General features: G+C 39.2%; 1 protein-coding gene across 1 annotated transcript in view; it reads left to right on the plus strand.

The window, feature by feature from the left end:
- DOCK10 (dedicator of cytokinesis 10) overlaps positions 1-17,728 on the plus strand; it is a 274,169-nt gene that overhangs the window by 247,635 nt on the left and 8,806 nt on the right. Inside the window, exons 53-55 of the mRNA XM_043993341.1 lie at positions 9,501-9,647; positions 12,999-13,209; positions 15,043-15,233. Of these exons, the coding sequence (XP_043849276.1) occupies positions 9,501-9,647; positions 12,999-13,209; positions 15,043-15,233 (549 nt within the window). The remainder of the gene's footprint in view (positions 1-9,500; positions 9,648-12,998; positions 13,210-15,042; positions 15,234-17,728) is intronic.

A 17,728-nucleotide genomic window follows, 5' to 3' on the forward strand; every position in this document is an offset into this window, starting at 1 on the left:
ATGACCCTCACTGGAATATTTTCCACCTTCACACGTAAGTTTGGGATCCTGACAGTTTAACTCACCTACTAAAAGAACACTTGCAAACCCTTATACTAAAGGGAGTGGGGTAGGGGAAGCAGTGGGGGAATAACAGGGTTTGATCTCATTTTAAATGTTTGTATGTTTTAAATGTTTAAATTGTCTAACTTTGTTCTTTTATCAGATTTCTGAATCATGTCACAGTTTACTAGCTGTATCCCCAAAATATGCTTATGGTCTTATCAGAAAATATTGAACAACCTCCAAAACCCAAATATATATTTTTGCTAAGGTCACAAGACACCAGACACTACAACGGGTTGGCTGGAGCCAATGGTTAAGTTTTTAGTGTGAGCATTTATATCTCAGAAAGTAGCAAATGCTACAAATCAGCTTTATTTATTATTTTATTAGTTGTCTAGGAAAAAAGAAAATACTAATAATACGAATTAAACTTTAAAGTGTGTCAAGAGTATTTTTTTATTCCTGGAGAACTAGTTGTTAGACATTTAGCAGAACTCCCTTAGAGTCCAATGTTATGTGAGATGAAGATCTAGCTTGTTCTGAGCAGGTGCCATCCTAAGGCACAGAAAATTCAAACCTCAATCATCATCATTCAAATAGTACTCAGATACCTTTCCAAAAGGGCCAGATACAAAACAGAAGCAGCAGCCTCCTCAAGGCAAAAAAAAAAAAAAATAGGAGCAAGCCGGGCATCTTTCCATACTCCATAACAAAAGCAACACCAGAATAGATATGAATAATCCACAGGACATGCACAGAATGAGGACTGCAAGAAGATTAAAACTGTGAACACGTGGTCATAACTAATCCCCGTGGACAGAAAGCATTCCTTTCTCATGATTTTGCTTTATGTAACTGGAAATGGAGAGAACAACACACGCCCTGAAATCACATTACAATAATTATGGCGACATGTTCTTCATAAGCTCGTTGCTTTGGTAGAGGTGTTTGGGGAAATGTTGTTTGCATCCCTTGTGTAACGGCGCTTTCATTTTCAAGGATCTGCCGAGGTATTTCATATTAATTGAGTGTTTGTGGGGTACTAGACATACTGTAGGAAGCATGGTGAAGACTCCGAGCTTTAGTACTCAGGACTTGCATAGAAGAAATTTCCCATCCTATCACCCGCCTTCCTTTGCCCTCTTGCATTTTGTATGTCAGTTCATTCCTGCAATTTCCCTTAGGTTCGAATTGCTGGCATTAATGACAAAACAGCCACTCAGATCAGTGAGAACCTCCGGCTCTTTTACTCGGTGTCTGGCAAACAAGGGAATGCACGCCCAGGGCAGAAGTTGAAGGGCCAGGTGCCCTTAGAATCATTACATAGGTAGGGAAGGAGGAAATGAATGGGTTGCGTGAATGTTGTCCCACTCTCCATCTGATCTCAATAGGTCTCTACATTTTTTAAACAAGTTGGGATTCTTCTGCACTCAAGTGATTCTATGTGGATTCTCAACCATTTGTCTTCTATACAAATCCCACTTTTCCTCTCGGCTCTCAGAAGGCTGGGTGAATAATCAGCCTTGTTGTCAACAAATTCTGAACCAGCATTATCAAAAGCTCTCTGTAAATGTACACAATCGATGATGTGTTTGATAGCAGAATGGCAGGGACTTTTCCATTTCCTAAGACTAGGGCAGCCACCACGTTCAATGAGAATGGACCAAAAAAGGAAGCCAAGGAGGCCCTCAAATACTCAAATTAGATGGAAAGATATGTAGAATTTTTTTAAGTTGGCAATGATTCTACCATATTTTCCCCTTTCTAAATTGGACTCAAACTATGTATTGTTAATCACCATTTTTTATTCAGGTGCTTATTATTATTATCCCACTTTAGTGCTTTGCAGTCTGCAAAGTTCTCCTCACAACAACCTTGTCAGGTCACTAGTGACATATATACATGTATGTATATGTGTATGTATATAATGTGTGTACATACACATATATATGCATGTATATTTATTTTATCATTTTATATTTTAATATTCATATGTTTATATAAATATTAAAAAATCTATTTATATAATATATTATCCCTATATTTTCAGATGAGGGCACCAAGACTCAAGGGATTTAAGTAACTTGCCCATGACTACAGTCAATAAATTTAAGAGCAAAACTAAGCCAAGTCTTTTGACAGAGTCCAAGACTCTATATAAAAAACCAAGTAGTTTGGTTGCATAGAGAATAAAGTATTGCACTTGAGAGTCAGGAAGACTTGCATTCAAATCCTGCTCTTACCTGTACTTACTCACTGTGTGACACTGAGCAAGTCATTTACCCTCTCTGAGCCTCCGTTTCCTTATGTGTAAGATGGAGATGATAACAGCACCAACCTCACACTTTTGTTGTGAGGATTAAATGAAATAATTCGTGGAGTGTTTTACAAAGCTAAAAGTACTATGTAAATGTTAGCTGTTGGTTTGAGGATGAGATCATTTACATGCTGGTTGTTATCATTACTGTTGTTATTCCTAGCCTTTGCAAGTGCTATAATAATAATTACAGAAAAATAGTAACAACTTACTCTATTAACTTATAGTTTTACGTCCCGTATAGTATGATGTTCATTAATATTCCTGTCATGACCTCTGTTTTCTCTCCAAACTCTCTCACTTGATGACTTCATCAGCTCCCATAGGATTATTTATTATCTGTAGACAGATGACTCTGAGATCTATATATCCAGTCCTTATACCTCTCCTAAGCTTCAGTCTTGCATCACCCATTACCCATAGGACATTTTGAATTAGATGTCCCACAGACATATCAGATTCAATATATCCGAAACATAAATCATCATCTTTCCCCCAAATTTATCCCTCCCCTGAACTTTCCTGTTTCTATTGAGGGAATGACTATCTTTTCAGTCACACAGATTCACAGCTTTGGTGCCATTCTCTACTCACATGTCTGATGTATGTAAGGAGTGGCCATGTTTTATCATTTGTCTCTCCACTGCTCTCCTATACTTCCCTTTCTCTCCACTCACATAGCCACAACCCTAGTTTATAACATCATCACCTCTTGCCTAGACTACTGCAATCGCCTCCAAGTTGGTCTCACTGACAAGTATTTTTCCACTCCAATCCATCTTCCACAAAGCCACCACCAAAGGGACTTTCCAGGCAGTGTCATTCTCCCTTAACCAAATAAATTCCAGTGCCTCCTTCTTGGATCAAAATGAACATTGGGCTCTTCTACTGGTCATTAAAAGCCCTTTATAGGGCAGCTAGGTGGTACAGTGGATAAAGCACCGGCCCTGGATTCAGGAGGACCTGAGTTCAAATTCATCCTCAGACACTTGATGCTTAACTAGCTGTGTGACCGTGGGCAAGTCACTTAACCCTCATTGCCCTGCCAAAAAAAAAAAGCCTTTTATAACCTGGTTCCATTATACCTTCCTAGCTTTGTTAATATATTACTCCCCTTCACACACTCTACACTCCAACCAAACTGGCTTTCTTACTGTTCTCCACAACTAACACTCAATCTTCCATTTCTTTGCCTTCAGTTATGTTGCTCATGCATGGAATTCACTCTCTCCTCCTCTTTTCTCCTTGGAATTCAAGACTTAGCACAAGCTCAGCCTTCTGCAAGAGGCCTTTTTCCTTATCTTCCCAGCTCCTAGGAATAGGGTTATCCCAAATATGTTTTATATGTGTTCTGTACACACTTAAATGTGTGCATCTTGTCTCCCCTCTTAGAATGTAAGTTCCTTGAAGACGAGTTTCACTTTTGTCCTTAAATTCCCAGCCTTTCCTTTGAGCAGTTCATGGCACATAGTAGGTGCTTAATAGATAATTGTTGATGGAGCAGTGGACCAGACCATGGGATTTAGAGCTACAAGGACCTATGGGATCATCTAGAGAAGGATCCCTCATTTTACAAATGAGAAACTGAGGCCCAAAGAGGGAATTTGCCCAGAATTCCAAGATCTAATAAAGAACAGAGCTGAGATTCAAATTCAAGGTTTCTCTTCCCAAAGCAAAAAAAGAAAAAATGTACTACAAAATCCTGATGTACCTTCAGAATCACCAAAGGACCATTAAATTTTATTCAGTTTGATGTTATAATATAAAGTTTATTTTATCATATTCTGATTCTTTTAAAATCGCTATTCATGTATGATCGACACTATCTTAAATATTGAAACAGACTTCCCTCCATCGCATTATGTCAAGTCAATTGTGCCTTTATTAAACTTACTCTATACTAAGTGTTAGGGATATAAAGAAAGGCAAAAACAGAATAGATAGACGGCATCTCAGAAGGGAAGACGCTAGAAGGTGGAGGCTTCCTGTTAAGGGTAGAGTTTGAGCTAAGTCTTAAAGGAAGGCAGGAAAACTAAGAGAGGAAGTTGAGGATGGAGAACATTCCAGGCATGTGAGACAGCCCTTACAAAGGCACAGAGAGGGGAGATAGGGAGATAGGGTGCCCTCTTCAAGGAACAATACACAGTCCAGTGTAATTATATCATAGACATAGACCATATAAATGGGATGAATATAGTCAAAGAAGACTGGAAAGGTGGGAAGGAACCAACTTGTGAAAAACAATCCAGGGGTCAGCTAGGTGGCGCAGTGGATAAAGCACTGGCTCTGGATTCAGAAGAATCTGAGTTCAAATCTGGCCTCAGACACTTGACACTTGTCACTGTGTGACCCTGAGCAAGTCACTTAACCCTCATTGCCTCCCCCCCAAAAAAAATCAATCCAAACAGAGGGGCTTTATATTTGATCCTGGATATAATAAGGAGCCACTGACATTTATTGAGTAGAGGAGAAGCAGAGAATTGTTCTATATCATTATATTTCTTTTTTCCTAAGCAATCATTATTACTTAAAGGATCTTATAAATGTTGATGGGGGCACTACCCCCCCCATTAATAAAAATCACAAGCCCTGTGTAACTAAGTAAATAGTCTTGGAGAGTTCTTAGGGCTGAAAAATTATCATCATGTGACCAAAGTGATGATGAGCCTCTCTGAATTTAGCTAGGCTGGTTTGGGGGCAACAGCTATACAGTGTCACAGAGTCCACACTTCCCAGGACATCTGGACATTCCAGAGCTTGACTGACACTGGCATTCCCTTTGAGAACCCAGGGAGGCATCAGAGGAGAACCTCAGTTGAGCTTCCTAATCAGACATAAAAAGTGCTGGGGGTCTCAGTGTCTCATGACTTGAAATATGGTTCTACAATCTGCTCACCACCTTGAGCCATAGAACAAATGGGTCCTGCAATAGCTCACTGGTCCTGTTTGCACATCAGTTATCTGATAAAAGAGCTAGGTGGCGCCATAGTGCACAGGATGCTGGGCCTCACCTTTGTGAGTTCAAATCTGGCCTCAGATACTTACTAGCTGTGTGACCCTGGGCAAGTCACTTAATCCTGTTTGCCTCAGTTTACTCATCTGTCAAAGGAGCTAGAGAAGGAAATAGCAAACCACTCCAGGATCTTTGACAAGAAAACTCCAAATGTGGTCACAAAGAGTCAGACATGGCTGAAACAATTGAACCACAACAAAAAGACGTTTCTATGCAAGAGAAACCAACTAAACGTGCTCATGTCCTCCCAGAATTTAATTACTACAACCTCTTTTATCTCACACACTTCAGCAGGTACTCTAATTACCTTAGGGTGAGGGAGCAGGGTGTAGTGAAAAGAACACTGAACTTGAAATGTGAAGAGAGAGGTTTGAATTCTACTTCTGATGCTTATGAATTATTTGAGACTAGATAACTCATTTTATTGCAGTCAACCTCATGGGGAAAGTGGCAGTAATATCTGCCATCAGTACCAAATGAAAACTTTAAAAAAAATTTAGTGTTACCTGTACAAAGGACTGGAGATGCAACTATGAAAGCAAGAGAAGCCCTGCCCTCAGGTAGCTCACATTCCAGTAGGAAGGAGTAGTACAGATAAGAGACTGATGGCTAGGGAAATCCTATATAAATTGTAGTATTGTCTTCATCTTCTTTTTTCATTATAGATACTCTAAACTTCATCACTTCCCCAAAATGGTGATTTTGTCAGTGTGGGTCAGTGTTTTCATGAGTTTCTTTGTTCCCCAAAACTTTATCCCTTCATCCCCACTTTTCAATAATGAACCTCTCTAGATGCAAATTAAAACAACTCTGAGGTACCACCTGACACCTATCAGATTGGCTAAAATGACAAAAATGGAAGATAATAAATGTTGGAGAGGCTGTGGGAAAATTGGAACACTAACGCTTGTTGGTGGAGCTGTGAGCTGATCCAACCATTCTGGAGAGCAATTTGGAATTATGCCCAAAGGGCAATAAAGCTGTGCATACCCTTTGACCCAGCAATCCCACTTTTAGGTCTTTTGCCCAAAGAAATCATGGAAGGGGGAAAGGGACCCACATGTACAAAAATATTTATAGCTGCTCTTTACGTGGTAGCAAGGAATTGGAAGTTGAGGGGGTGCCCATCAATTGGGGAATGGCTGGACAAGTTGTGGTATATGAATACAATGGAATACTATTGTGCTGTAAGAAATGATGAGCAGGAAGAGTTCAGAGAAACCTGGAGGGTCTTACGTGAGCTGATGATGAGTGAGATGAGCAGAACCAGAAGAACATTGTACACACTGTCATCAACATTGAGTGTTGACCTACTGTGATGGACTATATTCTTCTCACCAATGCAATGGTACAGAAGAGTTCCAGGGAACTCATGATAGAAGAGGATCTCCAAATCCAAGAAAAAAAAAAAGAAAGAAAGAACTGTGGAGTATAGATGCTGATTGAACCATATTATTTCTTTTGTTTTGGGTGCTGTTGTTTTCTTTTCTATTTTGAGGTTTTGCATCACTGCTCTGATTCTTTCTCTTGTAACAGGATTAATGCAGAAATAGGATTAATGTTATTATGTGTATATATATATATGTGTGTGTATATATATATATATGTAAAGAGATATATAGATATAACCTATATCAGATTACCTGTTGTCTAGGGGAGGGGGGAGGGAGGGGAGGGAGGGAGAAAAATCTGAAATTGTAAAGCATGTATAAACAAAAGTTGAGAACTATCTTTACATGTAACGAAAAAAATAAAATACCTCATACATTAAAAAAATAAATAAATAATGAACCTCTCTAAGTCCAACCCAACTGAATCTCAGTTACCACCAGATCCATCCTAGAAACTTTTTCCAGCTTGAGCAAATGTGCCAAGGGCAATACCCCAATAATGCAACCTGACATGATGCAGAGTCTCTCCCACACCAGTGATGCATCAGAAGATTTCAGAGGAGAAAATGATTCATCCTATTCTTCGAAGGCAAGGTTGGCCTTCCTATTAAACAGTAAGAAGAGTGGATTTCCGGTCAGAAGACCCGAGTTAAAATTTGGACGCTGCCATTTATTCACCATGTGACCGTGAGCAACCCACTCTCTAGGGCTTTCAGTTTCCTTATCTGTAAAGTGAGTGGTTGATCCAGATGTTCTCTGCAGTCCTTTCCAGTACTCAATGTGTGATCTCATCTTACAATTCCCAAAAATGTAAAGTCCCTTCCAACTCTTAAATCTGCTATCCTATGATTACTATAAGCAACTTTGAATGTGGGGTACAGTGAAGTTATAGGTTTGGGCCAATGTCACACAGTTGGATATCACCAGCCTGGAAAAAAAAAGAAAGTCAAGATTCTAGAACCCATTACCTGCCACTCTACTGACTTTGCACTTCATAATTAATAGGAGATGACTTTTAGAGATCGTTTAATGGCTTATAAAGTGCTTTACACAAGATCCATATTGACAGGTGACCAGGGTGCCTCTGCCCCTCCATAGACTAATGAGTCACTGACCTCTTGTCCACACTTTCAATGTCATATTTCAACAGTCTGGAGTTTGCCAACATTTGGTCTGGAATATCATCAAAGAAACAGATTTGGAAAAACACAGCTGCACAGCTGTGTCATCTCAAGATCAACTCTGCTTAAATCCTGAGTCTGTGTACCACCTTATTCTTCCAGGTTCCCAGGAACCTGAGCACGTGCACCAACAAACCAATACAGGGCAGAAATCATTTGTGTTGTTAAATAGTGCATTTGTGCATATCGTTTCCTACAGGAGTTAATCAAAAATGTTCTGTTAGAAGGTATTCCAACAGTGCCCTCATGAATAATAAATTTATTTTTAAAATTCAACAAAACGATAAAAGTTTAATGGACTTCAGTCTGTGATTTGCAGCAGCTTGACAAGTCTCACTAAGATCTTTTTGAGAGAGACAGAGACAAAGAGAGTGAGAGAAACAAAGAATCTAAGGATGTTCTCACATTAAGAAGAGGGAAGGAATCTCACCTAAGGATAATAAAAGATAAACTAGTTAGCATGAGGCAATAGAAAAACACTAAGTTGGGAGTACTGTGTCAGACACTTAGTATCTTGTAACCCTGGGCAACTCACATAACCCTGTTTACCTCAGTTTCCTCACCTGTCAAATGAGCTGGAGAAGGAAATAGGAAACCACCCCAGTATCTTTGCCAAGAAAACAGCAAATGAGGTCACCAAGTGTTGGACACAACTGAAATGGCTGAATATGAGAGTTCCAGGACCTGGGTTCAAATCCTGACTCTTTCTCATACTACCCCCATGACTTCAGAGAAGTCACTTAATCTCTCTGACACTCAGTTTCCTCATCTGTAAAATGAGGTGGTTGGACTCAATCTCTGATACCCTCTCCAGATCAGAATCTATGAGCCAAGCAAATTAAAAGGAATAAGAGTAACATTTTCCCACAAGAAAAACTATGGATCTAAAAACCTAAGACACATTACCATGATTAATCCTTCCCAGTATGAGTTTGCAAACACATTATGAAATCATTTTGTTAAAAAAAAAAAGATTTTGAATGATTAAATTACATCCGTCCCTTTAACTATGTAGTCCTTGGAGATATTATGCCAATTTCTTTTCTAAGTGACAGCACATGGGAAAATGCTAAAATTATAGATCATTTTGTCTTCTATATTGCCATGTTTTATGTATGTAAACCTACTTAAAGAATCCCACATCCCACAGAGTGTTGTCTCTTATGGTTATTCCAAAGATGTGGAGATTATCTGTTAATTAAATGGAAACTGATCTCCAGATGATGCCCCAAATTGCTGGGTTTGTGTTCTACAACAGACTGCCACACGAGGGCATTCTCTCCCCAAAATTCATACATTTTTTCATTCGTCTGTGACCATAAAAGCATGGAACACAAGAAAATGAGGCTGCATTATTTTTGTAAGGTATTCCATGTCTGCTTCTAACATAAACTTTGGGTCCATGGGTCAGGTCCTTTGTTAATGCTGAATTTAAAGTTCATCAAAGTCTGGGCTTCTCACTCATGCGAACAATTTCTTTCCCTTTTAGTCTTTAAATTTGCTCCCTGTCATTCATTACTAAATTGGTGGTTTCATTGTTTTCTCTTTGATAGGGATTTTTTGAAGAAGAGGAAGGTAAAGAATACATTTACAAAGAACCTAAGCTGACAGGTCTATCTGAAATATCCCAAAGACTCCTGAAGCTTTATGCAGATAAATTTGGTGCAGACAATGTAAAGATAATCCAGGATTCCAACAAGGTAAAAAGAAAAAAAATGGATTTGCCTTTAACCTCATACAATGTTCCCTGATTCATTTTAAAAATAGAAGCGATATTTATAAGACCTGGGTTAGCAACTTTATCTATGACACTGAAAAGCATAGTGAAAAGATCCCTGACTTCACTCAAAACAGTCCAGCTAAAGGGGGTGGAAGGGGGGGGGAAGGAGGGTGGGATACACACACACACACACACACACACACACACACACACACACACATATATACATATACATATACATTTATACTTAAATCTTTGATATACCAGTTTTAAGATTATCATTATAATGACTGTTCATAGAACTCAATTAATTTTCTAGTACTTGGCTCTAGGGAAAAAATGTGAATTAGGCAAACTTTGTCTGTGTTCAAGCTTACCTCAGTTTCTTTCCTACCACTACCTCCCACCACAATCTCAGGTACCAGATTGACTTCAAAGGCTCCCACATCCAGTGTCCTTGGGATGTGATAAGAGCAGTGAATAGCATTATGATCTGCAGGGTCCACAAGTAAGAATTTTTAAATTGGCTGGGTGAACAGGAAGACCCAAATTAATAATCCATCCTCTAAATTTACTGTGTGACCCTGGGCAAGTCATTTAATCCTGCTTGCCTCAGTTTCCTCATCTGTAAAATGAGCTGGAGAAGGAAATGGCAAACCATTCTTCGCCAAGAAAGCCCCAAATGGGGTCATGAAGGATTGAACATGACTGAAAGGACTCCACGACAGAACAGTATTATGATTCTCTCTTGTGATATATGCATAGGATTATGGGAGTTAGAATTAGAGGAAACTTAGAAATCATGTAGGATTAAAGACCTCAAACTGGAGCCATCTCAGAGACCATTTAGCCTAACTCCATTTTAGAAATCAGGAAACAGAGGCCCAGAGATGAGAAGAGACTCTCCCACATCATAAATGATGGAGAAGGAGGTGACAGAGCCTTAAAACCAGGTCCTGTGACCCCAAATCCATCCCTTAAAAGGAAAGCAAGGCCTTGTCTCAGGAGCTGCTCTATGTTTGAGAGCTAACACAGAAGGTCAGTGAATTTACCTTAAAGGGAGTTTGCACCAGAGAAAAGAATGGAACCAATGAAATTGAAAATGAAAAATAAATTCACAGAAATATAACGTGCTAGTCATTTCATTCAACATAGAGCATTCATTCAACTGGAATCTTTTTAGGGGCTTGTTATATGCAAAGTTGGCAGCTAGGAGGCACAATGGATAGAGCGCCAGGCCTGGAATCAGAAAGACTCCTCTTCTTGAGTTCAAATCTGGCCTCAGATACTTAGTAGCTGTGTGACCCTAGGCAAGTCACTTAACCCTGTTTGCCTCATTTTCCTCATCTGTAAAATGAACTGGAGAAGGAAATGGCAAACCACTCCAGTATCTTTGACAAGAAAACCCCAAATGGGGTCATGAAGAGTCAGACAGGACTGAAAATGACTGAACAATAAATGTGCAACATTAGGTCATCAGTATAAATAAAAGGGAGGCCCTGTCTTCAAGTTGCTTATAATCTAGTGAAGAGGATAGAAAAGAATCAATATTTACAAAGTGCTTTAAGTTTTGTAAAGCACTTTATATACCTTACTTCATTTGGATCCCACCACTACTGTGTTAATTTTGTGAATCACACTTTAGAGTTGTTCCATTTCCCATTTCTGACTTTAACATCTCATATCAATTAAAAGATCTCCATTATAGAAGATTGTGCTAAAATGTTATGATTCTATATGCTGCATGCTATATAAATATAGGCTACTACTGATGTTTTTGAGGAGCCACTCGCCAGCACTCAGTAAATGGCACTGGATTATGTCACCTAGGTAAATTATTCATGGATCAATCCAAAAGATATGGACCCTGTCCTTAAGAAGGCGATGTTATAAAGAAGGCAATACTGACTTGAATATTCCTACTTGAATAGATCTATGTCCTCATTGGTAAGGGGACTTCCCCAACTAGTAAAAAGCACAACTCATCCGTACTATCTCATCCTCTATAATTCACACCCATATCTTTCCCCAGATGCTCCACAGAGAATGCATCCAAAATGCTGGAGGGCTTCCTATATTGGTTAATATTTTATTGGTACCATTGTGATACTAAACATTCATAGTACAAAAAAAAATACATAATGGAATCGACTATGGGAAATTCAATATGATATAATATGAGAAGCGGTAGCTTGGAATAATGAATAGAGGGCTGACCTATATGTCAGGAAGACCTGAGTTCAATTGCTATCAATGACAAATACCAGCTTTGAGATCAAAAGCAAAGCACTTGACCTCTCAGTTTCCCCAGCAACTCCCTTAGACTATAAGCTAGAAACAAGTTGTTGATCTGCTCCTAGTCGATGTTCCAGGTTTTTCCCACATCAATAAAATCCCAAATCTGCTCCCCCACAAAATACAAAAAGTAATAAATAGCCTGATAGAGGTTCCAAGTCTAGATATGCTATTAAATAACTGTGAACAGGGTATATTTATTCAAATAAATAAATATTTATTACTTTCCCTGAGTCATCTCACCTCATCGCTAAAATGAAGATCAATCTCTAAGTTCTTTTTAGCTATAAAATTCTATACCTGTGTCCTTCTAAAACAAAAGAAAAACAGCATATGCATTTTGTTTGAGTATCAGGATGAAATGCAGGCCAAGAATGGCAAATGTTTTTCATGTAATCCATGCCAAACATTCTCAGGTGGTGAATATAGACAAGGGGCCCTAAGACATCATGGCTATACTTTTTCTGCTTTTCAGATAAAATAAATTACACATACTAAGAGGTTTGCCTAAATAACACCATTCGCATTTTCTAAAATATTGTGTTGATATGCCTTTTTCTGGTATATTAGCAATAGCAAGAGACTGGGAGTAAAGAGACTGTTACTAGTTCTGCTCATAACAAACTTGTTAAGTCATTTTTCAGTCATTCCTGATTCTTTGTGACCCCATTTGGGGTTTTCTTGGCAAAGATACTAGAGTGATTTGCCATTTCCTTCTCCAGCTCCTTTTACATATGTGGAAAATGAGGCAAACAGGGTTAAATGACTTGCCCAGGGTCACACAGCTAGTAAGTGTCTGAGGTGGAATTTGAACTCATGAAGAGGAACCTAGAGCTCTATACGCTGTGCCACCTGGCTTTTCCACCCTAAAAGGACATGATTTTACATTCCTAATAGGGAAGAAAAGTTAGGAACCACATTCTAGGAAATTACATTATGTATCATTTCAGCAGGGGCAGTAATGAGCAAACTTAAAGGATGCATCAAAATACGTTGGTCAATCAGAATTTCACTGCAAATAACAATGTCCCTACAGGTCAACCCCAAGGAGTTGGATCCCAAATATGCCTACATCCAGGTAACCTATGTCACACCTTACTTTGAGGAGAAGGAAGTTGAAGATCGAAAGACAGACTTTGAAATGCATCACAACATCAACCGTTTTGTCTTTGAGACGCCATTCACACTGTCGGGCAAGAAACATGGTGGGGTCGAGGAGCAGTGCAAGAGGAGAACGGTACTCACAAGTACGTGCTAGCACGGCAGTAGGGGACTTATGCTGAGATCTCATCAGTGGCCAGATTCGTTTGCAGGCTCTAGACCAAACGACTCCCAATGCCTGAGATTAGCAGGTAGAAGGGGAAAGATGGGCAGACTTGATAACACAGAGCGAGGCCAGCTCAAACTCAGAGCTCCATCTCCCATCTCTGTGCCTGGATGTTTTCCCTCATCACCTCTAACTTCCTCCCAACACCTAGTTCAGATCCCACCGACTGGAAGCCTTTCTCAGTTCTCCTCCTTAGCGTCTTCCCCTCTCAGGTTACCTTCCACCTACATTATATATCCTGTAGGAATCTAGCTAGTTATATGTTGTCTCCCCCATTACAATGTGCCCCAGTTCTTAGCATAGTTCCTAGAGCATAGAAAGTAGTAAACATAAGCAGGAAAGGGAGGGGAATAAACAGTCATGTTGTCTCTCTTTAATTCGATTCAATTACAATTAACAAGCATTTATAAATTGCCTACTGTAGGACTCGGCACTATACTAGATGTTGGGTATACAAAGAAAGTACAAAACAGTCATTGCCTTCAGGGAGCTTACATTCTATTTTTTTTTCTTCTTGAGCTCTTGGGAGGGCAGTGGGAAATAAAAAATCTCATAACTCCTGCACCCAGTAAACAGAATGACAGTGATTTCAAAATCCCAGGACCCCAAAGGACTCTCCATTCACTCTTCCTGCTAAGTCCCAATGGGGAAGTCTATTGACTCTCAGTTTCCTCATCAGTAAAATGATGGGTTGGACTAGATTATCTCTAAGATTCTTTCATTAAAAAGTACTTAGTTTGGGGCAGCTAGGTGGTGCAGTGGATAGAGCACTGGCCCTGGAGTCAGGAGTACCTGAGTTCAAATCCGGCCTCAGACACTTAACACTTACTAGCTGTGTGACCCTGGGCAAGTCACTTAACCCCAATTGCCTCACAAAAAAAAAAAAAAGTACTTAGGTACAAGGCATTGTATAATAATAATAATAATAATAATAATAATAATAATAATTCATATCATACCTTAGAGTTTGTGAAATGCTTTATAGAAGTTATCTCATTTGACCCTCACACCAGCCCTGTGAGGTAGGAGCTACTATTATCCCCATTTTACATATTAGCAGACTGAGAGTTAAATGACTTGCCCATGGTGACACAGTAAATAAGTACCTGGGGCAGGATTTGAACTCAGGTCTTCCTCACTTCAAGTCTCTCCCTCTAATCACTATAACACCTAGCTGCCTGGTTGGTAAGGGAAAGGATGCTGGTCTTGGAATCAGAACATCTTGATTCAAATCCTATCTCTAAAACATGAAAATCTTCATGCTAATTTGGTTGAAGAGACTAGAATTATTTAACCTGAAAAAAAGAGACATGTGCAGGAATGTTAGAGCTGTCTTCAGGTATTTATGGGGCTGTTATGTGATATTTGGATATTTGGATCAGACTTGCTGTCCTGGGCTTTAGAGAACAGAACCAGGAGCAGTGCATGGAAGTTGCATATAAGCAAATTTTGACTTGATATTCAGAAAACTGCATGTTAATTAGAGCTACACAAAAGAGGAAGGACTGGGCTCAAGAATTAGCCATTTCCCCCTAACTGGAATTTTATAAGCAGAGGCTGAATAACCACTTGTCAGGAAGAGCTTCAACTAGACAGTGTCTCAGATCCCTCCCAACTCAGATTCTGGGATTCTTGGAATAACTAGATGACAAGGAAGACAAGTGATAAGTACAGTGAGTGAAAGGCATCTGAGGCATCTTCTACCTGCCACTGCCCTGATCCTCTTAATGCCCCTTGAATTTCCTTTGTCCAGCAAGCCATCTGTTCCCCTACGTGAAGAAGAGAATCCAGGTCATAAGCCAGTCAAGCACGGAACTGAACCCCATTGAGGTCGCCATTGATGAGATGGCCAAAAAGGTCTCTGAGCTTAATCAGCTTTGCACAATGGAAGAGGTAGACATGATTCGACTGCAGCTCAAACTCCAAGGGAGTGTCAGCGTGAAGGTAACTAGAGCTTGACTCAGCTTGGTGATGATGCATCTCCCTATGATAGATCTCTTTTTTCTCTTTTTCTTTCTTTTACTATTACTTCAAAAATATATTTGTTGTAAGAGATGGCTCTTGGGAAATATGGGCAACATAAAAACAAGAAATATTAAATAAAAACTCAAGTATAACTTATTTTGAAATGCCTGAGTTCTAGTGGGTGGGGGTGGGAATGAAGGAGGAAGAGAAGTTTGAACACAATTTTTTTTTTGCAGGGCAAAGGGGGTTAAGTGACTTGCCCAGGGTCACACAGCTAGTAAGTGTCAAGTGTCTGAGGCCAGATTTGAACTCAGGTATTCCTGAATCCAGCGCCAGTGCTTTTATCCACTACACCACCTAGCCACCCCCTGAACACAATTTTTTTTAAATTGATGTTAAAATTTGTTTTTACATATATTTTGGAAAATAAAATTCTATTCAATTAAAAAAAGAAAGGCAAGGAAAAAACTATTTTAAAAGAAGAAAATGCTCTTTCAAGGGTCACAATAAAAATCTCTTAGAATATAAACTTTTTTCAGTGCAGAAGGCAGGTTGTAGGCTAAAGGGTAAAACTCTTGTTGATTACAAATGGATTTCAGTGTATATCCCGCCATAATAAATACAAGAGCTTTATATACATGTATATATGTTTGCCTATGTATACATAAACATATACATGTCTGTACCTGTGCCTATATATCCCTTATAAGATATGCATCTAAAACATGCATTGTTATTATGTTAGCATATCCTTGGGTGTCCATCGATCAACAAGTATGTATCTGAAACTGTGCTAGGCTCTGGCAATACAAGTTATCAGTTTGATATGGAGATCTGAAATTTCTGGAAATGCTGAAATCATGAGGAAAATATCAATTTTATAATACTTTTTCAAATACTGCTTCAAAATTCAGTTCAGCGAAGATTTCAATGTCACCTATGTACAAGACACTTTATGAGGTGCTGGTCATGCAAATTAAAAAAAAACAACACCAGCCCCTATTGCCAAAGAGCTTATACTCTACCAAGGGGGATAAGGTACATACACAGATATTATAATACAAAGTAGGGTATAATGAGGAAAAAGAAGAGGTTCAGATAAAATATTCTAGAGAAGTCTGCAGAGGGAGAGCCCATCACTTTCTTAGTTTAGGAACATTCGAAGCATATCAGCTATAACTTGGTTTGCTCATCCAGTTGTCATGTTTGATTTGTGTTGGATCAAGTTATAAGATATGGAGTAGGGGGGCTCTTTCTCCACAATTTTTTTGTGTATGAAACTCTTCAATAGGTGGGTGAGAAAAGAATTTTCTTACCATTTTCTCCCAGTGCTTTATATTTGAATACAAATACTTGGCAGGCCTTAACGTCCTTGCAGAAGTGGCAGAGTGGAGGGGACTAACAGGTTTCTCAGATGTTCACTGATTTGCCAGTGCTTCCAACTCTAACTGATATCCCAATAATTATCTGATGGTCCAAGCATCCATAGCTTGTTAAAAAAGCGGTGGAAGCCATCCTATTTTGCTTTCCCCCCAACTTTCTTCTGTCCTGACTTTCCTTTCAAGCCCTCAATCCACATTTTAAAAGGTGCAAGGTGGGGGCACCTAGGTGGTGCAGTGGATAAAGCGTCGGCTCTGGATTCAGGAGGACCTGAGTTCAAATCTGGCCTCAGACACTTGACACTTACTAGCTGTGTGACCCTGGACAAGTCACTTAACCCTCATTGCCCTCCAAAAAAAAAAATGCAAGGAATCAGCAATTCAGAACTTTCTAATTGTTTTGCTATCAGAGTCCAAAGTATATACATCCATGTATTCATCCATTCAACAACTATTTTTGGATTTCCTGTCTGCATCAGGTAAGGAGAAAATAATATTAGACATAGTCCCTTCCTTCCAGTAGCTTACAGTCAAGTTTTGGAGATTAATACAAATAATGATAGTGCAGAGTAAATGTTTAAAGTGAGGGAGTGATCACTCAACTTAAATTGTTTTTTTCCAAAATTGCCAATAATCTCTTAAGTGCTGAATCTAAAAGTCTAAATTTTTAGTCTTCATCCCTTCTTGATTGTACTGCTGTATTTCATATTGTTGACCACCTTCTCCTTCTGGATACTCTTTCCTTCCTGGGCTTTCCTGATGTTGCTTTCTCCTGCTCCTCCTACCTATCTGACCATTCCTTCTCAGTGTCCTTTGTGGGCTCATCATCCATATCATGCCCCCACCTGTCAGTGTTTCCCAAGGCTCTTTCCTGTGATCTCATCAGCTCCCATAGGTTGATCACCTCTAGTGCAAGATGTCTTACATAGATCTCTATGTCCAGCTCCAGTATCTCCCCTAAGCTTCAGTAATGTATCACCAACTACCCATTGGACATTTCATAATAGATATCCCACAAGCATCTCAAATTCAGCATGTCAAACACAGGGCTCATTCTTTTCCAAAATAACTGAACTTCCCTATTTCTATCAAAAG

The sequence above is a fragment of the Dromiciops gliroides genome, chromosome 3 (assembly GCF_019393635.1).
Source record: "Dromiciops gliroides isolate mDroGli1 chromosome 3, mDroGli1.pri, whole genome shotgun sequence".
In the NCBI taxonomy this organism is placed as follows: Eukaryota; Metazoa; Chordata; class Mammalia; order Microbiotheria; family Microbiotheriidae; genus Dromiciops; species Dromiciops gliroides.